This window comes from Capricornis sumatraensis, chromosome 8, assembly GCF_032405125.1.
Source record: "Capricornis sumatraensis isolate serow.1 chromosome 8, serow.2, whole genome shotgun sequence".
Taxonomy (NCBI): Eukaryota; Metazoa; Chordata; class Mammalia; order Artiodactyla; family Bovidae; genus Capricornis; species Capricornis sumatraensis.
Window position 1 is genome coordinate 67,974,222 of NC_091076.1, and position 26,933 is coordinate 68,001,154.

The 26,933-nt window shown below is 41.9% G+C and overlaps 1 protein-coding gene across 1 annotated transcript in view; it reads left to right on the forward strand.

Moving 5' to 3' along the window:
• Positions 1–26,933, forward strand: part of MYO1D (myosin ID) — a 359,813-nt gene that overhangs the window by 185,160 nt on the left and 147,720 nt on the right. The window contains exons 17-19 of the mRNA XM_068978746.1: positions 16,930–17,153; positions 22,363–22,507; positions 23,249–23,353. Coding sequence (XP_068834847.1) covers positions 16,930–17,153; positions 22,363–22,507; positions 23,249–23,353 — 474 coding nt within the window. The remainder of the gene's footprint in view (positions 1–16,929; positions 17,154–22,362; positions 22,508–23,248; positions 23,354–26,933) is intronic.

The window sequence follows — 26,933 nt, forward strand, 5'->3', positions numbered from 1 at the left end:
ATAATTATAAACTGTGTAACAGTTATGAAGGAAAGGAAGGACTGAGTTACGAAAGTCCTTCAGAGATCAAGGGGAATGGGCTGGTCAGTGAAGGCCTCTGAGGAGGTAACATTAAATTCAGATGGTGTTAGTGGTAAAGAATCCGCCTGCCAATATAGGAGGTGCAAGAGACGCAGGTTCCATCCCTGGGCTGGGAAGATCCCCTGGAGGAGGGAAATGACAGCTCACTCCAGTATTCTTGCCTGAAAAAGTCCACGGACAGAGGAGCCTGGTAGGCTACAGCACATGGGGTTGCAAAGAGTCAGACACGACTGAGGCCTGAACACATACGCACAAAGATTGAGAAGGGGCTGACCCTAGGAAAATTCCAGGGAGAGCAGATGCAAGCTGAGGGAAACACAGAAGCAAAAAACTCCACAGCGAGAAAGGGTATGGACATTCGGAAGGCATTTCCAGAAATATCACTCCAGCGCCTGTGCTTCTGTCGCTTTCTGTTGCTGATGCCTCCCTTCCTTCAAGGTTCAGTGCAGCAGGAGTTCTGTGAAGTTTTCAGCTGAAATTTGGGTTTGGGTTTTTTGGAAGGATACCTGAAGGGCAGCTATAGAAGAGTTCCATGAAATATTGATCACAAGCCAGTTGAGATGAGTGAAAAAGACCAAAAAGAAGGGTCGATTTTGATGGTCCTAAAATATTTCACAGGCAAGATCGAGCTGTTTATAGACAGTCTAACACTGCTCATTCAAAAAGCACTCTGATTATTCTCTAAATCCAATCTATGGTTGCTCTGACTTTGTGTGAAAATGCTGGTTTATTCCTGCCTGGAGAAGCCCATGGACAGAGGAGACTGGCAGGCTGTGGTCCACAGGGTTGCAAAGAGTCTGACAGAACAAAAGAAACTTAGCATGCATGCATGCTGATTTATTATGACTGTATATTAAAATATATAGAATATCCCCTTTTCACTATAGCTTATGCCTTTTGTAGTCAACTAATTTTGTGTATGCAGGTATATTTTTTTTCCTGATTATTTCTCAGTGTTTTTTTTTTATTCAGCTATTTCAGGGGAGACATCCCCATAAAGATTTCCAGTATTATTTCTTCTTAATGCCTGACCAGGTAGGATCTGACTTAGATTCAGTCCACTCACATAACTTTGATCCAAATAAAACATTTCTCCCATCATATTCATCAGCTGAAACTGGTAACTCATTTGTATTTCAAAGCTTCCAGACCTTCAGGGGGCATTTCACACATCTTTAATTATGGATAATCTACTAGATTGGGCACAATTTCGTGCCATTCATGAAATAGCTGTGAAATAAAGGCTCTCTCCTGTTTGTGATTGAGTCCCCTCCCCACCCCACTCCAGAGCTTCAGTTCAGTTCAGTCGCTCAGTCGTGTCCGACTCTTTGCGACCCCATGAATTGCAGCACGTTAGGCCTCCCTGTCCATCACCAACACCCGGAGTTCACTCAAACTCATGTCCATCGAGTCGGTGATGCCATCCAACCATCTCATCCTCTGTCGTCCCCTTCTTGTCCTGACCCCAATCCCTCCCAGCATCAGGGTCTTTTCCAGTGAGTCAACTCTTCACATGAGGGTGGCCAAAGTATTGGAGCTTCAGCATCAGTCCCTCCAATGAACACCCAGGACTGATCTCCTTTAGGAAGGACTGGATGGATCTTCTTACAGTCCAAGGGACTCTCAAGACTCTTCTCCAACACCACAGTTCAAAAGCATTAATTCTTCAGTGCTCAGCTTTCTTCACAGTCCAACTCTCACATCCATACATGACCACTGGGAAAACCGTAGCCTTGACTAGATGGACCTTTGTTGGCAAAGTAATCTCTCTGCTTTTCAATATGCTGTCTAAGTTGGTCATAACTTTCCTTCCAAGGAGTAAGCATTTTTTAATTTCATGGCTGCAGTCACCATCTGCAGTGTTTTTGGAGCCCCCCAAAATAAAGTCAGCCACTGTTTCCACTGTTTCCCCGTCTATTTCCCATGAAGTGATGGGACCGCATGCCATGATCTTAGTTTTCTGAATATTGAGCTTTAAGCCAACTTTTTCACTCTCCTCTTTCACTTTCATCAAGAGGCTTTTTAGTTCCTCTTCACTTTCTGCCATACAGGTGGTGTCATCTGCATATCTGAGGTTATTGATATTTTTCCCGGCAGTCTTGATTCCAGCTTGTGCCTCTTCCAGCCCAGCATTTCTCATGATGTACTCTGCATATAAGTTAAACAAGCAGGGTGACAATATACAGCCTTGACGTACTCCTTTTCCTATTTGGAACCAGTCTGTTGTTCCATGTCCAGTTCTAACTGTTGCTTCCTGACCTGCATACAGAGTTCTCAAGAGGCAGGTCAGATGGTGTGGTATTCCCATCTCTTGAAGAATTTTCCACAATTTATTGTGATCCACACAGTCAAAGGCTTTGGCATAGTCAATAAAGCAGAAATAGATGTTTTTCTGGAACTCTCTTGCTTTTTCGATGATCCAGCAGATGTTGGCAATTTGATCTCTGGTTCCTCTGCCTTTTCTAAAACCAGCTTGAATGTGTGGAAGTTCGCAGTTCACGTATTGCTGAAGCCTGGCTTGGAGAATTTTGAGCATTACTTTACTAGCGTGTGAGATGAGTGCAATTGTTCGGTAGTTTGAGCATTCTTTGGCATTGCCTTTCTTTGGGATTGGAACGGAAACCAACCTTTTCCAGTCCTGTGGCCACTGCTGAGTTTTCCAAATTTGCTGGCATATTGAGTGCAGCACTTTCACAGCATCATCTTTCGGGATTTGAAATAGCTCCACTGGAATTCCATCACCTCCACTAGCTTTGTTCGTAATGATGCTTCCTAAGGCCCACTTGACTTCACATTCCAGGATGTCTGGCTCTAGATGAGTGATCACACCATCGTGATTATCTTGGTCGTGAAGCTCTGTTTTGTACAGTTCTTCTGTGTATTCTTGCCACCTCTTCTTAATATCTTCTGCTCTGTTGGGTCCATACCATTTACATCTTAACAAATTCATTTCATGGCCACATATTTGATTCTTTAATATTTCTTCTGTTAAGTCTTTATTGAATTTGTTACAACATTTTTTCTGTTTTATGCTTTGGTTTTTTGGCCACAAGGCATGTAGGATCTTAGCTCCCTGACCAGGGATTGAACCCCCACCTCCTGCATTGGAAGGCTAAGTCTAAACCACTGGCCCGCCAGGGAAATCCCCCAGATATTTGATTTTAAAGTAGGGAGAGGCTTTCTGAGTTTAGTGGCAGCAAAAGAAGAATCATAAAGGCAAAGATTGATAGATATCGCAGCATAAACCTTTACAATTTCTGGGTCTCAAAAATTATCATTATAGCAAAATTGTGTTCAGTTGCAAGGAAGGGAGAAAGCAGGAGAGAGAGAGAGAAGGGGCAGGGGAGAGGGAGGGAGAAAGAGGAAGGAAGGGGGAAGGTAAGGAGAGAGGATAGGAGGCGGGGGAAAGAAACCTTAATTTACTCTGGTGACTAGTGTTAAAGGATTTATTTCACACAACAGGAAGCTTTCTGGATCATCTTCACTCTCAGTTTGGCTCCCCCTTGTGGTTGCAAGATGGCTGCTAACAGCAGCCATATTTACTTACTCAAGGAAAGAATTCACTTCTAGAAGTCCTTGGGCATTCTCTCTGAGGAGTGAGACATTTTTCTTTCTCAGCAACACCTGGAAAATGTCTTCTCATGGTTTATTAGCCAGAACCAACAGCCATAGCCAGGAGATGGTAAAAGGCAAAATGCCCAAAAGTCTTTGTAAATGTAATAAAAGGTTAACCTACTTCATATATAAAAAGCCCTTAGCAATCATGAGGTGAAATTATGAATATGTGATGGACGAGAAAAGGTGTGAAGAGAGAATTCACCGAAGAAAAAAATGCAAATAGCTAGTGAATTTTTAAAAATAACATTCCTAATCAAAGCAATTTAATCATAGCACATACAAAGGTTTGCTTGTATCAATTTAGTTAATTCTTTTTAGCTTGTCAAATTGTGGAGTTTGGTAAGGAGTACTTAAATATGTGGCAGTTGGAAATGGGTAATGGCAGCAATTCTCCTTTAGAATTAGAATAGGTGCAATGATACTCCTAAAATGGTATTTTAAAAAGCAGAAAACACCAGAAGTACCATACAGTAAGAGGTTGTTAACTGAATTACGTGCATGATTCTTGCTGAGTACTGTGAGGCTGTTCAGAATCACATTATAAGAAGATATTTGATCACATGAGGAAATGTGCTTGATGTATAAAATAAAAAGCATTGCAAAGCACTTTATGATTATTATGTGTTCTCAATTTTGTGTCAAATATGTGTATAACCAAAGAAGAAAAATGAGTACATTTGACTGCACTCAATTTTTAAAAAAAAGCAATTTCTCTATGGTAGTATATTATAAACAGTATCAAAAGATCATTGGCATACTGGGAAAAAAAATATTTAAAACACTAATAACAAAAGAATGGTTCCCTTAATTTATATAGAGCTTGTACAAATCAATTAAAAAAAAAGATCCAAAGAAAATGGATTGAAAAAAAGAGAATTATGCAGTTTATAAAAAGGAACTTAAATGGAAAACCAACAGGGTCCTACTGTATGGTACAGGAAACTCTGCTCAATGTTATGTGGAGAGGAGTTTGGGGGAGAATGGAGTCCACCTGAAACTATCACGACATTGTTAATCAGCTATACTCCAATATAAAATAAAAAGTTAAATAATTTCATTTTGACAAAACTATATTGTATTTATATTAGCTGGAAAATTGTATTCCTGTTGACTTATTTTAAATCTGTTCCGACTTGATTGGCATATAATTAAGAAACTTCAGTCTTCAAATACTGTGGTATAAAACATTTCTTGGAAAATTAATAGATAAATAGAATTTTTCAGATTTGTTTCTGGATTTTCAGTAATATAGTGATAGCTGTGTGCACAAATATAAAACCTCAACATCACTGAGAAAACCTAGCATTTTACTCTAGATTTTTCTCTGAATAGTAACATTTCTGCCTCACCCACAACATATTCTAGCATGAGCTATTCATTATTCTGACCATGTGGTACCTACTATTACGCTAAATCATGCACGCAGACAGTGCAGTTGTATTCTCTTTTTTTTCCCCCGCTTTGGCATTGAATAATAACCAGGAGTGATCTTCATAGTTATTTAATCATATCATGTTCAACTTGTGTACATTTGAACTGTTGAAAAAATATCTGTCCTTAGTAAGTGTTCTTATCCTGTGATTCCTCCTTACATTCATTACAGGCCAGGACAGAAAAATGGAAAGAGGAAGCATATTTGATGTTTACTCAAGTCATCTGAAGGACCTTTTCCAGATTACTTCCTTCTCCCTAGATTCTGAAATTCCTCTCCAGAAAGCATCCTCACTTGTATCCCCATCAATGGCATATTTTGGGTACAGGGATTCATTAAAAGCACCAGACTCAACAAAACTCTGCTGGCACCATCACCCATTGCCTGCAGCAAGAGCCAGGCTCCTAGTAAGAGCTGCAAATATTAATTACATCCCTGTGTAGAAGCAGTTTCTGGTCGGAAAAATGACTGTTTCTCAAAGCCAAGCATTTGCCAGCAAAATATAATGTTTGACTTCAAGAAACTTATGTCAGATATATGGCCCTGCTTTTTTAATGTTGAATTATTAGAAAGAGAAACATAAAGCAGCAAGGTATGAAAATATGTCAAGTATAAGTGCTTCTAAAAACCTGTTTTTAATGTATGTCCAGAGACTAACATAAGGCCTAGTATATAATAATGGAATAATGTTTCGTCTCCCTAGTCTGAGGAGTAATCACAATAACCAGATGAAAATGAAAGATACTGGTTGTGTGCACTGTGTGTGCCAGGTGTGTGCACTTTGGTTCAGAAAGAACCTCTAACACTTTAAAATTTTTGTTCATTATCGGTAGCTGTTAATTGATAGAATATGAATGTGTGTTCTTATAAAGCATCTGAAGCCTGCAAAGTAGTCTGCAGAGAACGCTGGCCTCTAGGGAAAAATTCTTCCCACTCCACCCTCAACTCCAAGCCAGCCAGGGAGCTGTCCCTCTGGCAGTGCTGACTTTCTTGAAAGAGCCTCACTGTGATAGGAAGTCAAGCTTCGTTTCATGGAGATTTCCTTTATTACATGTGGACTTTGACCAGATCTTACTTCTTAAGGGATTAGTTGTAGTTGTTTTCCAGCTATCTCATAGGCATATGTAGTTTTCCCTAGAATATCATAGATGTCCCCCATTTTTTCCTGGTTCTCCTATAGAAGCCATTAAATACAAAAGGAATTTGGGAAATTCTTCTATTAATTATTGTTGTTCTTCAGTTTTTCAGTCATATCTGACTCTTTGCAACCCCATGGACTGCAGCACACCAGGCTTCCCTGTCCTTCACCATTTCCCAGAGCTCTTATATTAATAGACCAAACAAATGTTCAATAACTCTTATTATGACACTGTGGCATAAGGGGATGGCGTATCTTGATCCCCTTCAAAATGAACGAGTAGTCTGTGTACAGAGGATTCTGTAATTAAGTATGTTTTAAAATTTTGGTTGAACAAAGTTAGAATAGATTTATTTACATAGAACTTCTCAGAGCTTTTAATATATCAAATGTATATTATGAATCTCTGAAAAGGAATTGCAGTATGCAACCTTCCTGAACTTAACTGAAAATGGAACACTTTTTTTTCCAGGGGGCATTTCAAAGGCCCTGTGTCCCCAAATTCACTTTTGAAACTCTATGAAAGAATGTTAGGGTGCACCTTTGGCTGGGCCTTTCAAATACCGGTTATTATCTGAGTTTTTGAGTGATCTAGGGAACCATTCAAAATTGAGATCGTTTGCAAGCATCTGAAGCAAAGGTTACTAGGTTTTGTTTTGTTTTTTTTTAAGGAATTCTGCATGTTCTAGATGCCAGACATAAAGGAAGAAAAGTCGGAACATTTGTTACATAAGATAAAAGCCCAACCTGTCCCCTGACTGGTTCATGAGCCACCTCCGTCTTGGATGACGGTGGCTCTGTGGGTGGAGAAAGCAGCAGGTGTCTTCACACAAGCCTAAAACAGACACTTCATTGGATCTGCTGAAATGCCTAAACACTTGACCCATACCTTGAAGTTCTGTGTCAAAAAGCAGTTTTGAAATAGCCTTGACCTGAGCGATTTTGAAGATGAATTATCAACTTTGTCCCTCTTCTTTTAAGGGAAAAAAGAAGATTTTAAACCAAACAGAAGAAAGTAACCAATTTAGTAAAGCTCCACAGACTGTTTACTTTTGAATAAAATTGAATCCTGAAAGGCCCATCAGCATGACTTAACCTGTTAGCTGAAATAATTTTGCTTTCAAAATAATTGCAATTTGAGTTTTGACAGAGTTAATGTTAAGCTAATCTTCTGACAGTAGTTGACTGGGAGGTTCAATTGCTTCTTGAAGTTACAGTTACAAGGAGGTTATCAGACTATAGCATTGTTGTATTAGCAGAAGTTGTGTGCACTAAAGAATTGTTGGGCTAATGGATCTGAGCAAGGCTGTATCGAAAACATATGAGTCCCAAATGAAGGTTCATGAGACCAAAGTAAAGCTCAGGGGTGATCGTTTCTAAATCATACACCCCCCTACACACACAGCTAAGTTCATCAGGATAATTTATAATGATCAGACTCACACATGCTCTTTTTGGGGGAAGGGGGCATCTCTTTAGTTGAATGGTTTACATCTGTTTATTGACTGAAGACCTGGTGACTTCATCATTTCTTTTTTTTTCCCATCATTTCTTTTTAAATTTTCATTTTATACTGGAATATAGTTGATTTACAATGCTGTGTTAGTTCCAGGTGTACGGCAAGATGATTCAGTTATACACATCCATGTATCTATTCTTTTTCACGTTTGTTTCTCATATAGGTCATTACAGAATATTCAGAGTATTGATTAAAGCTCTCTGTGCTATATAGTTCATTTTTGTTACCTATTTTATATATAGTAGTATGTATATGTTAATCCCAAGGTCCTAATTTGCCCCTCCCCTCTTCCCCTTTGGGAACCATAAGTTTGTTTTCTAAGTCTGTATGTCTATTTCTGTTTTGTAAACAAATCCATTTATATCATTTTTTTTTTGGATTCCACTTACATGTGGAATTAAAGTAACATCATAAGGTATTTGTCTTTGACTTACTTCACTTGGTGTGTTTCATTATTTCTTAATTTTTCCCTTAAGTCATCTGAAAATGCTAGTAATTTATCTGTGAAACCAAGGAATTTTGTGTCAAATTTTATGCTAAGAAACTACAGATTATATTCACTGAGTCTTAGTTTCTTCTTCATACATATTAACTTTCTGTTCTGATAGGAAAAAAAAAGAAACATGGGTACTCTAGCATTTTAAAAATAGCACATCAGATCTTTATTCATGTTATCCCTCATGGAGATATTTGACTTGAAGAGGAATAACTCAGAAAATTTTTGCTTTGAATCTTCCTTTAAAATAACTCTTGGAGAGCCCAAGCCTTCATTAATCAATCATGAGATATTCCAAAATGGATGTTGTATTCTAAATATGATGGGGTATATGGATACCAAAGACAGATTTTGTGTGCCTTACAATTTTCTTAAAGTTCATCCTGGTACCTAAATAAATTCTCCTGTACCACAACTCCTTAACAGCCATAAACTGTTAGAACTTGGCCAGAAAATCTATATGGAAGATAGAAATTAAAAGATGGTTCTACCAAAAGTTGTCCCTAGGCATAGAGGGCCTGGGAAGCTTAGAAGCTGGAATTTTGAAGGATTCTGGGTATAGAAACCAAGAGAACATCCAATTCAGGGCAAGAGGGAGCTGTCTGAAGACAGCCCGAATGGTCCTAGCACCCATAATGACAGAAAACAAAAACCTGGAGAGCTAGAGAAAAACAGAAAGTTGATCTGGGTTTGTTTTTGAAGTTAAACTGAAGATACATAATCGACCTGCTTCTTAATAGAGTATAACCTAGACTCCTATATCTTTTGCAAAGTTTATCTTGTACTTTAGTGACTGCCAGATGTTGCTTTGCAATGCCTGACCACCAAAGCACATGCCAGAGGAAACCATGGTGGAATTAAGATGGTATTATAAAACATCTGGCTAGACACGACAGACTGTGTTTATATCCACTCCCCCTCAGAACCCCTCAATCAGCAGTTAAGGGATGAAAACTGGAGAAACCCACAAGGACAGATACAACCATAGTGGAAACAACAGCAGACAAGAGGCATCAACATAATTTTGGAAGTGAACATGTGGTTAGTCCCCCAGGCCAGTGGAGAAAGCTGAAATCTAAGAGTCTGCAGAGAAGAAGGCAGACAAGCAAGCCAGATCACCCAGCCATGGGGCTGCAGGAAGATTCAGGATGGGGCTGCAGGAAGATTCAGGATGGGGAGGAACAGGTGCCTCTGTAGGTAGGGGAGAGCAATGGAGCTGAAGGGGGAGATTGGTTGAAACTCTAAGTGTGTGTGCTAAGTCACTTCAGTCGTGTCTGACTCTTTGTGACCCCATGGACTGTAGCCTGCCAGGCTCCTCTGTCCATGGAATTCTCCAGGCAAAAAAATACTGGAGTGGGTTGCCACGCCCTCCTCCAAGGGATCTTCCCAACCTAGGGACCAAGCCCTCATCTCTTACATTTCCTGCATCAGTAGGCAGATTCTTTACCACTAGCTACCCCTGGAAACTCTATATAAAAGAGCGGTTATATACCCAGGCCTCCCAGCCTCACAAAGCTGAGGGCTGCCTCAGTCTCATTTTGATAGAAGATAAGAAATTTACTCTGAAGAAATTGAACCAGAAAAGCTCTGGCTTAGGGATACCAGGAACCAGTGGAGAGGGGTTATGCACCATATTGAAACCAAGTAAATTAAGTGAAAGTCTAGATACTAAAGATTCCCTCCAGTCCTCTTCACTCAGAATTCTGGGAGCAAAGAGAAAACAATTTAAAATACAGATGTTCCTGGCGTCCCCCACAGATGGTTGACCCCCACCTAATCACCCTGTAGTGAAGTCCACCACCCATACACACACACACACACACACACACCACGTCTTTATCCATTCATCTGTTGATGGACATTTAGACTGTTTCCACGTCTTGGCTATTGTGAATAGTGCTAAGAGCAACAGGCTTTTAAGAGGGCTATTTGTAGAACAAGGATGAGCTCTTGAAAGTGGGAAACATGATGATAAAAATGAAAGATTTAGTATCTGGCTTGCAAGATGAAGTTGAAAACATCCCATCACTCAACAAATACTGTTGGGTGGCTATACTATGTCCTTGGCTCTGTTTGAGGCAGTAGAGATTGGTCGGTGAACAAAAGAGGCAAAGACCCTGGCCTAGCAGAGCTTAAATTCCCGTAGAGGGAGAGCATAAACAATACAGTGATATGTAAGTTACAGATGTTATAAGGTGTTAAGTGCTGGAGGCAAGAGAAAAAATTGAGCATGGTGCAGAGAATGGGAGTGCCAAGGCCAGGGGCGGGTTGGGGGGTGGGCGGTGGAGACAAGGGGAATTTTTACATATAATGGCGAGGGCCTGGTTTATTGGGAAGGTGACATTTGCGCAGACTAGAGAGTGAGGAAGATAGCTAGGTGGTATCTGGAGGAAGATCCTTCCAGCAGGGGGGACAATTAGCGGAAAGGCCCTGAGACAGAAGGCTGGTGCAGGGCAGAGCAGGGTCCAGTGTGGCTGGAGTGAGCCAGGGCAAGGGCAGTGGGAGGGGCTGGGTGGAGATTGTACCAGACCACGTGGGTCTTGTGGGCCAGAGGAGGGACTTTGGCTTTCACTCTAGGGGAGACAGAGATGGAGCACAGTGGCAGAGTCTTAAGCAGAGAAGAGACACGATCTGACTTTGGTCCTAAAAGGATCACTTGGCTGCGAAATTGACACGTATACACTATTGATACTCTGTATAAAACGGATAACCAGTGAGAACCTACTGTATACCACAGGGACCTCTTCTCCGTCCTCACTGCTGACCTAAATGGGAGGGTGAAAGGTGCTCAGTCATGTCTGACTCTTGGTGACTCCACGGACCATACAGCCCATGAAATTCTCCCGGCCAGGATACTGGAGTGGGCAGCCTTTCCCTTCTCCAGGGGGGGTCTTCTCAACCCAGGGATCGAACCCAGGTCTCCCACTTTGTGGGCAGATTGTTTACCAGCTGAGCTATCAGGGAAGCCCGACCTAAATGGGAAGGAAATCCCAACAAGAGCGGATATATGTATACATATAACTGATTCTCTTTGCTGTACCATAGAAACTAACACAACATTGTAAAGCAAATATACTCCGATAAAATTTTGTTTTAAAAGGAAACAATAAATTTTTTAAAAAATAAAATTGACTGTAGGGGGTCAAGGTACTGAAGAGAAGATGTGGGTCCAAAATTCGGTAGCAGGGATGTGCCCTGTGGCTCTAATGTTCTCTCCTTATATCTCAGTTGTACCTTCCAAGTCGGCCACTGTCTGCACCTCTATCTTCAGTTCCGCCTAAGAAGTGACTTGCTTGCCCTCTCCCCTGTCAGTCTGCCTTCTGCCTTATATCGTCTGATAACTTCCTCACCAGGTCCCGTCATATCTGCTTCAGCTTTCGGCGCCCCGTCTCTTGCGTCAGATCCTAAAGCACATAGTATACGGTGGTTTCCACTTCCAGGGTTCATGTTGTTGAATGAGGCCCTCTCTGGCTCCCTTGATTGTTGCTGAACCTCTCTAGGCATATTCAAATGCTCATTAAGCATTTGCTTATTGAATATAGCAGTTAATTTTCTCCTTTCTGACACTCCGTCATCAGGCAAAGTCCTCTCTGGAATCCTGTTTATATGACTTGAAAAACTCCACAGTTTAAGCTCTTTAAACAAAGAGGAAAATGGGAAAAATCTGTCTCATACCTTAAATTTCAACCTTCAGACCCTTGATGAGAAAATTAACAACAGCCCTCCTCCCACACAAATGCAAACTTCTATGGGAGCATATTGGTTTAAACCAACTAGGCTTTGATTATAAGGAAAAATACATGAATTTTTTTTTTTTTTTTTTTTTTGCATAGAATCATTTGCCTCTGTAGTTTCTCATTGCTACTTTTTCTCTGATGTTAGAAAAGTAAACAAAGCCTAAGGGACTTCTGATAAAGTTGATGGTATGACTGCAAGCTCATGAAATTCCTCTCCCCTAAATTTGCTGAAATTAACAAAAACGTAAAAGTAACATTTTAAAAGGTTATTATTATAATGTTCGTTTTGATCATAAAGGAGAACACGCCATCAACCCTGAAACCAAGAAAAGTTCCCAACTTCATACTATAAACTTGAGAAGTGTTATCCAAAAAATGAAATTGGACCAAATTGAAAGAAACTGCTAAAAAGAAATATATGTATTCTTCAAAGACAAGAATGAAATGTGGAAAAGTACAAGGAGGGAATTCTGAAAAGCCTCACTGTTTTTGAAGGCTCTGGCCTTAATGTATAAGGGTTCCTAGAGAGGAGGGTTGGTATAACCCATACCTCCATCAGGAACCCTTTCTTCTATCAAGAGGACTGCTTCCCCACCCCAAGCCCCACCAGGCGAGAAGAGTCTTTCCTGACTTTGGTATGTCAGTAAGTGGGCATGAAAGAGGGGAAGCTTTTGCTGGAAATAATTCTTACGGCCAAACCAAGAAAAAGCTCCACAAGACATGGGGAAAGACTGTGTGTCCCCAGCCAAGCCAAAATCCGACGATACCCCCCTTACTCACTGAAGCAAAGCTCCGATGCATTGATTTCATTAGTATTAAGGAAAGAAGTCAGTGGTGATCCACAGCCCCAGCTCTCTCTCCACCAATCTTGGGCAGCCGAAAGCCCAGATAAGACACATCAATCATGGACACCCAGTCCATGTTATCAGTGGAAGAATAAAATAATACACCATCAAACACTATCCGGGCCAGATGGCATACTGAGGAGGAATGGTTCATATTCATCAGAGTTTCCAGGTCACACTGACTGGTGACTGAGGCAGAAAATCTGCGCAAACAAAAAAAAGAAGCACAGGGACTTCTCTGGTGGTCCAGTGGCTAAGACTCTGAGCTCCCAATGCTGGGGACCCAGGTTCAATCCCTGGCCAAGGAACTAGATCCCACATGCCACAACCAAATAAATAAACCTGTGCAACCAAATAAATAAACAAATAAATGTTTAAAAGAAAAGTAGCACAGCCTCCTGAAGATAAGGATTAGGTTTCAAATAGTCCTACCAACCGATGCATACTGAGTTCCAGATACCCGCCAGGCACGATTTTCAGTGTTCTGTGTATAGTGAAACCTTTAATCCTCACACCACCTCTACAAGATCAGCACCATCATCATCCACATCTTTTTTTTTTAATTTTTTTTTTAAATTTGGCTGTGCTGGATCTTGGTTGCTGTGCTCAGACTTTTCTCTCGTTGTGGTACACAGGCTTCTCGTTGCGGTAGTCTTGTTGCAGAGTATAGCCTCCAGAGCATGGGCTCAGTAGTTGTGGCACACAGGCTTAGTTGCTCCGTGGCACGTGGGATCTTCCCAGACCAGGGGTTGAACCCATGTCCCCTGCATTGGCAGGCAGATTCTCAACCGCTGGACCACCAGGGAAGTCCTGTCATCCTCATCTTATGGATAAAAAAGCGAAGGCACAGAGAGGTTGGGAAGGTTGCCCCAGTTCACCCAGCTGGCTGGAGTGGGCCAGGATTTTGACACAGTCTGGTCCAGAGCCTGTTCTCTACTCCTCTGCTCTCATACCCTAGGAAACAAATATTTTAGGCAACTGCTTTGTACTCTCAAGGAAATTAAAGAGCATAGAAATTTACTGGCCATGCATCCTTTCTTGGAAGCTATTGGAGGGAGGGAAACCAAGATGAAGAAAGAAGTAAGTTCAAGAATCAGGGATCTAATGTGGAAGAGACCTTTAAAAGTCCCAGGATAGGAACTGTGGAGTGAGCTCAAAGAGCATACGGACATAAGGAGCATCAAAGAAAAAACATTCTAGTGATGAGCTTGACAGTTGGAAACATTACTGCTGATCATTTGATGAGTCTGGTAGAACATTTGGAAAAATTAGCATAAGTATTTAGGAAATAAGGCACATTTTTGAAAAACCAGACAGGTATTACCTGTAAAAGCAAGTTTATATAATAAAGTAAAGGAATGGTAGCCAATTATGCTCCTTAGCACAGTGATGAACCAAATTCACATATAACATATATTATGTATACATGTATTATACAAATTATTCGTGCAACCTATAATATAGCTAATATAACATGTAACAATGTAAACACTTTAAAATTTTGATGTAATTATTACTGAGTGATGAAGGAATGGTAACAGTGGTGATAGAAGAGCTAACTCACCAACTTTTGTAATTTGGATAGGGTCTGAAAAGATTCACCAAGAAATAACAGCCTATATGTATTATTTGTAAATACTTGAAGCAATTAGAATAGTTGGAATGGAATGACACTGTGAGCTGAGGCGGTGGGCAACAGAAAGGACTACTGTCTTTTTTATAGCATTTTTGTGCTGTTTGACTTTTTAGCTACACAAAACCTCATTTAACCAAGACACAGATGAAATCTCCAAGGCTATCAGAAACAAACAACCCTACCCCTTAAAAAGTACTTACACATTATTTTTTCAGAGTACTGAAGAGTCTAACCAAAATCATTTTAACAAAAATCTCTATAAAACACTTCTTAAAAATTAAAGATTGATTTCCTATATAGATGCAGCTCCAGGGAGTCTTAATATCCTTTCTCTTTAAAAACAAAACAAAAAAAAGGCAACAAACAGTATGAGAGTTTAAAAATGTGTTTTCTTTAAGCAACTGAATCACACACTTCCACCCTGTAATTGTACTCTTGGTTTTTCAAGATGCTAAAGAAGGGACCTTTATTTTAGTTCTTGGGTGGAGGCCTCACACGGCCACATGTGTGATGGATCCAGCTACAGGAGGAAAGGCTTCTTGACTGAAATGGGTGACTACTCATGGCACCCGCAGCCATGAGTCACTCTCCCTGCCTCTCTGTCTCTATACGTTCTGCTTGCGCATGAGCTCCAGGTTCATCACAAGTGGCTCCTGTCGTGCTTCACTCGCATATCCCGGTTTCTCCTGATCCGTTAGCTCCTCTTTGGGGGCCGTGAATCGCCTCCGCATGTCTGTGCAGCAGGCTGGGAAGGAGGGGCAGTGCAGCCTCCTGGGATGTTTAGGAACCTTTGTGGAAACCAGCCTAAAATGGCTAAATGAAGGAGGCATCCGGGAGCTCTGCTCAGTGTTCTTGGGTGTCCTAATGGGAAGGAAATCTAAAAAAGAGCAGCTGTATGTATACAAATGGTTGATCCGCTTTGCTCTGCAGCAAGGAATTGCTATAACATTATGAAGCAACTATACTCCAATAAAAGTTAATTTAAAAAAATTTTTTTAATCACCTCAGGAAAAAAATAGAGAAAGAAAGCGGCATCACAGGACTTTCATGGTGGTGCCGTGGATAAGAATCCGCCTGCCAGTGCAGGGGACAGAGGTTCAAATCCTGGTCCAGGAAGATCCCACATGGCATGGAGCAACTAAGCTTGTGTCCCACAACTACTGAAGCCCGCACAGTCTGCCCACAGCCTGTGCCCCTAACAAGAGACGCCACCCCACTGAAGCCCACACACCGCAATGAGGAGTAGCCCCCACTCGCCACTAGACACAAGGGGATGCAGCAATGAAGACCCAGCACAACCATAAATAAATAAATACTATTTTTTGAAAAAGGCATCACTTAAGTTTTTCTGAGAGAACTTGGCGGCCGCAGATGAGGGTCTAAGAAGAAACAAAAGAACCCGGAGCAATTCTGGAGAATTCATACTGTGTGGGCTTTGAATGAGAGGTTGAATTTCTTGGTGCTGAGAGTCCAGAGACAGGGAGGGAAATAGTACCATCAACCTAGGAATTCAGACAGTCATTTAAGTAGCAGCAGTGAGTATCACCTGGACGGTGGTGGCAGTGTGTCCAAGGAGGTTATCCAAGAAGACAGTGAGGAAGTTTGGGGTCTTGGGACTCAAGCAGCAGAAAGGAAAAGAAAGCAATTTATACTGGAAATACTGCACTCTTAAAGATACATTTGGTAATAGCATAGTTAGGGGAAGAATCAATGATGAAGATTATACCAAATTTCTTTTTACTTGAGAGGCTGAGAAGGATGGGATCCTGAGAAAAATATAAGTAATCTATGACTTCATTGTGCTTGGATAAAGCAGGCACTGAAATGTTGACATATTGTCTGATTGATTTCTGAGCACTGCAAACATTGGACAAGGATTCGTATGATATCAGTCATCTGTTTTTTACCCTTTCCCCAGGAATACATCTAAATTCTCGGGAGTTTACATAACACCCAGGGAGGGGGGCTGCACAGACCGTGAATATATCAGTTCATACCTCCACTGCAACATTACAGTAGCAGCTGATGAGTGTTGTCTGTGCAAAGCTAGGTTTCCTAAAAGAACTGTGGATGTTGATGGCTTTGGGTTCTGACTCATCTTGCTTCCTTTCAACATTCCTAAAATATTTATCCAAGGATAATGGTATTTTGGCTTTCTTCTTTTCCTGACCTTAGAGTTAGAACAGGGCTCTGCTTCAGACTGCACACACTTCTTTGTCGATAATGAACCCCCTAGACTCTGAGTCAAAATGACAGGTGTGCCTCCTGGCGCCACCTATTGGTGGCAGGCAGAATTGACATGCTTCGGCTTGGGCTGATTTTATGATATACGTAAATTTCCAGGTTGAGCATCTAAGTAAAGGAGCGTCTGTGATTTCAAAGTGATCCAGCAACATCTTCCTTTTTTTATTTTCCTCTGTCATGAAGGTGTGGCGGGGCACCCTGGCTCGCATGCGGTACAAGAGGACCAAAGCAGCACTAACGATTATCAGATACTACCGTCGCTACAAGGTCAAGTCCTACATCCACGAGGTGGCCAGACGCTTCCACGGCATCAAGACCATGAGGGACTATGGCAAGCACGTGCAGTGGCCAACCCCGCCTAAAGTTCTTCACCGTTTCGAGGAGGTCCTACAGGCAATTTTTAATAGGTAAGAACCTGCTGATATGTGCAGCATCCGTGTATGGCAGTACACTTACTAGATAAAGTCACAAACCTGAGACCATGACATCAGCTCTGCTATTTGCTATAGGACATTGGTTTTTCCCAGGTGGCTCAGACGGTAAACAATCTGCCTGCAGTGCAGGAGACCCAAGTTTGATCCCTGGGTGGGGAAGATCCCCTGGAGGGGAGGCCATGGCAACCCCCTCCAGTATTCTTGCCTGGAAAACCCCATGGACAGAGGATCCTGGCGGGCTACAATTCATGGGGTCACAAAGAGTTGGATACGACTGAGCAACTAACACTTCCATTGGGTTTTACCTTGTGTCTCCACCTTCATGATTTCGCTGTCAAAGGGCATCTGCTTACCCCTCAAAAAATTGAACCGTCTACATACTTTTCCTGTAGCAGTAGACAGTAGTATGCCACAAAGCCCAGGTCAAGCCGTATTCAAGATAAGCTATTAGCATGATGTCTCTACTTTCTTTTATTTTTCGCTGTTAGAATTACCACGTATCACTCACACTAGGAAGTCTGTTATCCTTTCAGAGCAGTGGTTCTCTGTTCACACCTGACAGTGAGTCAGTGATGCTATCCAACCAACTCATCCTCTGAGCCTCTGGGGAAGCCCTATAAACTAAACCGTGCTAAATCGCTTCAGTCATGTCTGACTCTGCGACCCTATGGACTATAGCATGCCAGGCTCCTCTAAGCTAATGGTTCTCAAATATGGTCATTTGGCATCATGGTATTCTCTGACATTCACAGAGAGTTTGTAAAACACACCAAGGCCCAGGTCCCACCTCTGAAAAGTCCTGTTTAATGGTGCTGGGGAGCACAGCCCAAGCGGAGGTCCTGGGTGATTTTAAAATAAAAGAATGTGTGCGAGACAGCAAAAGAGACACAGATGTATAGAACAGACTTTTGGACTCTGTGGGAGAGGGAGAGGGTGGGATGATTTGGGAGAATGGCATTGAAACATGTATACTATCATGTAAGAAATAAATCGCCAGTCTATGTTTGATACAGGATACAGGATGCTTGGGGCTGGTGCACGGGGATGATCCAAAGAGACGATATGGGGTGGGAGGTGGGAGAGGGGTTCAGGACTGGGAACTCATGTTACACCTGTGACGGACTCATGCCAATGTATGGCAAAACCAATACAGTATTGTAAAGTAAAATAAAGTAAAAATATAAATAAATAAATAAGAAAAAGAAAAGAAAACACTGTTATAGAGCAAGCTATTTTTAAAAACAAATAAGTAAATAGATTAATTAACATCCATGTCACATTTGATACCTTCCCAGCTAATCTTCATTTTTTTAATAAACTGCCCTGAATCTGACTTTGTAGTTATTCATAGCTTCTTTCTTCTTGTTTTTTTAAGCTTGTTTGTTGCCAGCATGCACCGGATATATTTAGCTATGTCTTACATACAGCATCTAGTCACCTAAACTAAGTTGTATGTATGTTTCTAGTCCCTAAGACGCGTCTGACTCTTTGCAGCCCCATGCACTGTAGCCCACCAGGCTCCTCGGTCCATGGGATTGTCCAGGCAAGGATACTGGAGTGGGTTGCCAGTTCCTTTTCTGGAGGACCTTCCTGACCCAGGGTCGAGCCCGAATCTCCTGCATCCTAACCCTCTTGAGCCATTGTCGTTCAGTCCCTAAATCGTATCCTACTCTTTGTGACCCCATGGACTGCAGCACGCCAGGCTTCCCTGTCCTTCACTATCTTCCAGAGTTTCTTCAGACTCATGTCCATTGAGTCAGTGATGCTATCCAGCCAGCTCATCCTCTGAGCCTCTGGGGAAGCCCTGTAAACTAAACTGTGCTAAATCGCTACAGTCATGTCTGACTGTTTGCAACCCTATGGACTATAGCATGCCAGGCTCCTCTAAGCTAATGGTTCTCAAATATGGTCATTTGGCATCATGGTATTCTACCAAGTGTACCATGAACTGATTGATGTATTGAATGTAAACTGGTGGCAGATATCAAAAGATTTTTTAAAAATGGGAGGAAAGCTCTTAAATATGTATCTCATTTGCTTTCAAAAAAAAAAAATGTTTGTTCATACAAAGAAAAAAATAGAACAGTAGAAAATTAGTGAAAGCGAAAGAACCTCAACCCATTCTCCAGTGTAACCCATAAATGTTAGCTGTAAATCTTGGCAGAGCCTTCTTAGTGCACAGACCCATTTTTTTCATGAATTATATCATCCGTCACCTACATTTTTTACATCATCTAAAAAGTAAGGAAACAATACGTGAATACATGCTCATTTTTTAAAGTGACATAATATAAAATTTTATAGGATATAAAGTTGAAATCCTCCACACTGTCTCTTGTCTCTTCTTCCTTTCCCCTAAGATAAGCACTCATTAGCAATTAGTTTGTAACCTTTCAAATCTTTGTCTATACATTTACAAGCATATAATGCACATATAAGGGAAGTATGATAGAGTGGTTAAGAACGTGAACACTGGCATCTAGCTGCCACTGACTAGCTGTGTAACCTTGGGCAAATGAATTAACCTCTCTGTGCCGCTGTTTTCTTATCTGGAAAAGGGCCATTATCATAGCACCCGCTCATAGGGTTCTGAAAGGATTATGAGTAAATATATATAAAGCATTTCAGATAGTGCCTGCACATAGTAAGTACTATGGAAATGTTTGCTCATTCTATCTGGGTTTCTTTCCCTCTCTTTCTTTCCACAGTTCAGTTCAGTTGCTCAGTCTTGTCCAACTCTTTGTGACCCCATGGACTGCAGCACGCCAGGCCTCCCTGTCCATCACCAACTCCCGAAATTTACTCAAATTCATGTCCATTGAGTCGGTGATGCCATCCAACCATCTCATCTTCTGTCATCCCCTTCTCCTCCTGACTTCAGTCTTTCCCAGCATCAGGGTCTTTTCCAATGAGTCAGTTCTTCGCATCAGGTGGCCAAAGTATAGGAGTTTCAGCTTCAGCATCAGTCCTTCCAATGAATATTCAGGATTGATTTCCTTTAGGATGGACTGGTTGGATCTCCTTGCAGTCCAAGAGACTCTCAAGAGTCTTCCCCAACACCACAGTTCAAAAGCATCAATTCTTCAATGCTCAGCTTTCTTTATAAGCAGGAGTCTATGTGTGGCTGTATGACTTTACTTAAAAGTAAGTCTTGGAGACCTGTCCATCACGGTAAATAAAGATCTATGTTATAATTTTAGCGGCTGCATAGGATTACTGATTTTGATAATGTTGCAGAGTAGACTGTACAGTATTCTGTTTTAAGGCTTGGAGGTTTTATGTATGGCTTAGAATTGATTATTTTGTGTAAAATTCAGTTGATTTACTCAGCAACTATTTACTCAGCACCTGCTGTGTCAGAGCCACTGACCTAGGTTTCGTGGATACAGTGATAAATAAGAAAGCTGTGAAAGACCGTCCCCACCCTTCTTAGGACTTAAAATCAACAAGCATTTTGAAAATAATACATCAGCTCAGTGTGTTGATTGTACACACATACACACACACTGAATGAGTCTTGCCAGTTGGATTAATCTGGTTCAAAGGCACTCTTTTCCTGTAAAGGGCCAGGTAGTAAATATTTTAGGGCTTATGGGCTCCACATGGTTTTTGTCACATAGCTTTGTTTTGTTGAACACGTAAAGACTATTCTTAGCTCCATGGGTGAGATTTGGCACCGGCTGTGGTCTACCAACCCCTGGCCTCATTGCTGCATGGTATTTAACGGATCCTTGCACTTTTGATCTGTAGAATCCTGAGAGAAGTGTGTTCAAGGATTTTGCTCTAAATCGCGGGGTCTTGTTTTCTTATAATATCTCCATGCATCTAGCTTCAGCCCCCGTCTCATTCCTCACAGCAGTTCTTTTTCATCCTGGGAAGGCCGGGTGCCTTCCTCGCCCCCAGCTTCTTCCTGGGGTCAAGGCTGCTGAGCTTCCCGCCAGCAGCTGTTGTCTGCTGCACGTGTTTAGGAGATGGAGGTTTGCTTGATCAGGAGTGTGTGCTCATCCCCCGCCCCCCCACCCCCCCAGCTTGGGTGGGTCAGATCTGAATTCCCCAGCACAGCTCTCTGCGACAGGGCCCTGGGGTCAGTCCACAGTGGACCCGGTCCTGGGCCACCATGGGCAGTGAAGAGGGGACAGACTGACCCGACACATGGCCTCCATGGCACTGTGGGTTCTGGCCCCAGCTCTCTCCTGGACACCCCCTCTTCGGTCCCCCTCCCATAGGCTCCTGCTCCACTCACAGGATTCCTTGCTGTTCCCCCCAGACACCAAGCCAGCTTACACGTTAGAATCTTGGCGCTCACTGTTTTCTCGTCCTAAACGCTCTTGCCCAAGCATCCATTCAGCGGGCTCCGCCACTTCCTGCTCCTCTGTCCTTGTCAGCTGCCTTCCAGACCAGCCTCGGCGTCTCACGCCTGCTCTCGGCTCCTTCCCTCTGTTGCACTCCTTTCCCCCGTTCCTTGGCTTGTTTTCTTTCATAGCCCTAATCCCGTCATCCACACTGTGTGTTCACTCGCTTGTTCGTCTGTCTGTGCTTTCTGGGGCTTCCCTGGTGGCTCAGTGGTCAAGAACCTGCCTGCCAATGCAGGAGACATGAGATGTGGGCTCGATCCCCAAGTTGGGAAGATCCCCTGGAGGAGGGCATGGTAACCCACTCCAGGATTCTTGCCTGGAGAATCCCGTGGACAGTGGATTCTGGTGGGCTACAACCCATGGGCTCACAAAGAGTCAGACATAACTGAGCAACTAACATTAAACTCTGCTTTCTAGAACATCAGCACCTAGCAGAAAGGCTCTTCGTCTGTCTGTTTACAGCTGTGCCTCCACTCCCTAGAACAGCATCTGAAGTTTAGTAAGTGCCTAGAACACATTTGATGAATGAATGAATGATGAAGCCAGAGTTCCTATGCCCTAACTATAGATATTAAGAGAGTCCGTGTATCACTAAGTTCTGGTTGCTTCCAAAACATGCAAACAGCAGAGGAAGTTCTACAAAAATCTCTGTCCACATAAAACTGTTATGTCTTTTAACATGTTCTATGTATATTTTGGAGGGTTGTTTTTTTTTTCAGGGTGATGTGGAAGTAATTTAATTCTACTTAAAGGCAGCTTCAGTTATTTTTGAGCATGAATAGGATGATATTTTTAAAGTCTAAAACATTTTGTTTGTTTACTTATAGATGGAGAGCATCCCAACTTATCAAGACCATACCTGCTTCAGACTTGCCTCAAGTGAGGGCAAAAGTTGCAGCCGTGGAAATGTTGAAGGGTCAAAGGGCTGACCTTGGGCTCCAGAGAGCCTGGGAGGGCAACTATCTTGCTTCGGTAAGTCCAGGAGAACAAAGTGGAATCTACTTCTGCTCCTTGAACAAAGAAAGAGAAGACATTTTCTCCAGGAATTTATAGAAAGACTAAGACACCTTCAGAAGCTAAATCTTATGAGATACTAAACTAAAAGATTGTACTGCTTCTAAGTGTTACCACGTGTATATTTCCCTCACTTTAAAGATAGAGTTATCGGGACTTCCGTGGTGGTCCAGTGGTAAAGAATCTCCCTTGCAATGCAGGTGATGCTGGTTCGATCCTTGGTTGGGGAAGTAAGATCCCACATGCCTCAGGGAAACTAAGCCCATGAGCCACAGTAATTGAGACCGTGCTCTAGAGCCTGTGAGCCACAACTAAAACCTGCTGCAGCCAAATAAATATTAAACCAGAAACAGAGGGAAAGTGTTCTCTGCCTTCTATCCATATGAATTAGGTACATTCAGTACCCTGGCTTTGATCATTGAAACCTTCTCTTGCATAATTCAGCAACTATTTTTAATTACCCACCTTTGTATCAATTATTCCCAGAGCTGTGTTTCATCCTCTCTCCCGTTCTTGATTTTTAAAATAGGCTAGGATCTTTGGTGTTAGAATAACCCTTTAGTAGCTTATCATCTGGGATGGGGAGGTGAAAAGGACCTGTGTGAAAACACATGAGCAGAGTTAGAAAGCAGTAAAAGATGATATCTTCATCTAAAATGGTGAGCACACCCCCTTTACCGTGTTTCCTGTTTCTTTCAGAAACCAGATACACCTCAGACCTCAGGCACATTCGTCCCCGTGGCGAATGAACTGAAACGGAAGGACAAATACATGAACGTCCTCTTTTCCTGTCATGTCCGTAAGGTAAGGCAAGCTCGAAACAGACCTCCCTGGGAAGAAAAGACTGATTCAGGTGAAGCTGACTGAGCTATGACCCCAGCGAGACAGAACCGTAGGTCCATGACTGGCTACATCCGCCATGGGCTCTACCTGTATACACGGTGCAGCGTTGATGGAATGACTGAAGTGACTACAATACTAGGGTGAGGCTGTAAAGTCTAATTAGGGAAGTGAAACGTGGACATACCCCTAAGAATCAAGAGCAAGAAAAGTGGTAGCTACGTGCGTAAATACACCATCTTTTTCCTATCACTTAAATCTCTCTAAAAGATCATTGACGGCACTTCAGTGTTCATAGCAGCATTCTTCACAGTAGTTAAAGGCAGAAACAGCCCAAATGTTCATCAATAGATATATGAAGAAAGAATACACGTATCCATGCAATGGAGTACTGCTCGGCCGTGACAAGGAATGAAATCCATGCCGCAGTGTGGATGAACCTTGAAGATATTATCTAAGTGATAAGACACAAAAGGACAACTATTGTGTGATTCCACTTGCATGAAATATCTAGAACAGTCAAATTAATAAAAATAGAAAGTGGAACTGTCGTTACCGGGGGCTGAGAGGAATGGGTAATGTATGTATTCTTACATAATGGATGTTAGCGTTCAGATATTCTGTGGAAAAAGAGATTGACTCGATATTATACAGACTTTTTAACAAGCTAGAGAGCGGCCTGTTTTAAACTTCGAATGAAATGTCACCATGGAAAGCTTGCTGGTAGTATCTTGGTTACCAAAGTGTAGAGTCGAATTCTGAACTTTAGATCCAGAAATTCTATTTGGTCAGTATACCTAGAGTTCATGAGACAACCAAGAAGTGACTTTTGCTAACCAGATTCGCACACCCACACAAAACAGTATAAGCCATGATGCCAGTTTTTTAATTTGACAAAGGAATGTACCATTTTCGTGAACTCTCAAATCCACTATCTAAGATACTTCCTTTCTAGTATCACAGTCAAATTAGTCATCAGGACAACTATCAGAGAGAGCTGGATGGTTTTGAGAATTACATCATCTGCTTAGAAAAACCTGGCATCCCTAATTCCATCTTTCTAGTGATAACAATTTGATATCCGACAACATGTCTCTCCCTAGGTCCTACTGCAAAAAAAACAAACTGAAAATGTTTTAGCCATGCTTTTGTATTTCTAAGTTCAATGCAAAATAATACACTGTATTTCTTCACATCATAGCTTAGGTAATGTCATCTTTAGCAACTTTCCAGTCCTGCAGGATATATGTAGGTAAACTTGAAATGATTTTAGTCAAGTCCTCTTCTTTATGTTTTGGTTCTTTCTGAAACAACCACCCTCCATAGCTACAGCCATAAAAGGGCTTCCCAGGCGGTGCTCGTGGTAAAGCACCTAGCTGCTTAGTGCAGGAAATGCTGGAGACATGCATCTGATCCCTGGGTCAGGAAGATTCCCCTGAAGGGCATGGCAACCCTCTCCAGTATTCTTTCTTGCCTGGAGAATCCCCATGGACAGAGGAGCCTGGCAGGCCACAGTCCATAGGGTCACAAAGAGTAGGACGTGACTGAAGCGACTTAGCACACACACAGCTATAAAATATCCTTTAAGGTGGGAGACCTGTGCAAATAGTTCAGTTCAGTCGCTCAGTTGTGTCCGACTCTTTGCAACCCCATGAATCACAGCACGCTAGGCCTCCCTGTCCATCACCAACTCTGGGAGTTCACTCAAACTCATGTCCATCGAGTCAGTGATGCCATCCAGCCATCTCATCCTCTGTTGTTCCCTTCTCCTCCTGCCCCCAATCCCTCCCAGCATCAGGGGCTTTTCCAATAAGTCAACTCTTCGCATGAGGTGGCCAGAGTATTGGAGTTTCAGCTTCAGCATCAGTCCTTCCAATGAACACCCAGGACTGATCTCCTTTAGGATTGACTGGTTGTACTCTCACCCATAATGTGTTTTATCCTGGTCTGACTCCAGGGAAACTTTATCTCTGGCCCCCTGTGGAGCTGACAAAACCTACAGACAAATCCCTAGAAGTGTTCAGGTAAGACCAAGATAACTAGAGATTTTTCTCTGGTTGAGGATTTTAGCTTGGGTAATAGAAGAAATCAGATAAGAGCTTATCTAACATTGAATCTGTGATCAAGTTTTTCTATTACTTTATGAATTTAAGAGGAAGAAAAATTGTGTCCCTTCCTATGTTAGAATTACTTTAAATAAATCTGAATTTATAAATTCACATATGTATCAAAAACATTTGTCTTTGATTTGTTTTGATTTAGCTAAGTTATGCAACTCAGAGCTTTTCCTTCATTACATTAATGTCCTTCCCACTCACTTGATTCATGCATTAAGGATGATTTGAGCTGCTAAACCTCAAGGTAAAGACTTATAACCTGTGCTCCTTAGAAATTACATTTCTGCATAAAAAGAATGTAATATTTCTAAACAGTGCTTCAGCAGAATTGTTGCTTTGAGGGTTTTGTCTGTTGGTTTCTGGATTAACTCATGGACATATCATCGGAAGGGCTAGAGTCTCCACTTGAGCACTATGGCCTACTGTTTTTCAAATCTTGTGTGACCTTGAGAAATGATGCAACAAGTTGTTTTTTTCCATATTTGTTTGCAGCACGCTTAATCTGTTTCTCAGTGTGATCTCACAAAAGATGAGGAGCCCGACTTTTACTTGCTATTCAAATTCCATGTTAGAGGTTCTTTGTCTTCCATATCCTAAGATGGATACAAATGACTAGTGTTCTCCAAGAGGCTTTTCACAAACCAATGTTCCCTTAAACATGATTTTTTTTAAAGAGTTCCACAACTAAATGTATTCAGGAACAAAGTATGCAAGCGTTAGTCGCTCAGTCATGTCTGACTGTTTGCAACCCCATGGACTGTAGCCCGCCAGGCTCTTCTGTCCATGAGATTTCCCAGGCAAGAATACTGGAGCAGGTTGTCATTTCCTACTCCAGAGGATCTTCCCAATCTAGGGATCGAACCCGAGTCTCCCACATTCTTTAACCGTCTGAACCACCAGGAATGGATGGGTTAAACATGCTCTTATAATGCAGAATTCTATGAATCTTTGATGTATCCATGGGCTCTGAACACCCTAGGGGAGGCTGTGGTTTGCAGTACCCCAAACCAATTTCACTTGGAACCCTGTCTTTCACAAAGCATCGCAGGAGGTTGTGCGAAACAACTTAGAGAAACTATACAGAAACTCTGCAAGCACCTTGTTTCAAGTTGGCTGACAAGTGCTAGTTTTCTTTTATGGCAAAAAAAAAAATGTTGCTACGTGAAGTAAAATCATTACTACCAAGAGTAGTTATTATTTTACCACATAGAGTCTGTTTTCATCTTAATTACAGATATGACTGAGTGACTAACACTTTCACTTTTCATTGAGATATGATTCACATAACGTATCTTTCACCATGTTAAAGTACATGATTTTAGAATAGGGTTGAATGCCCATCACTAAAACCAGTTGTCGACATTTTCATTAACCCGTAAAGAAACCCACACCCCTCAGCTGTCCCCCCACGCCGAAACCTCCCCTTT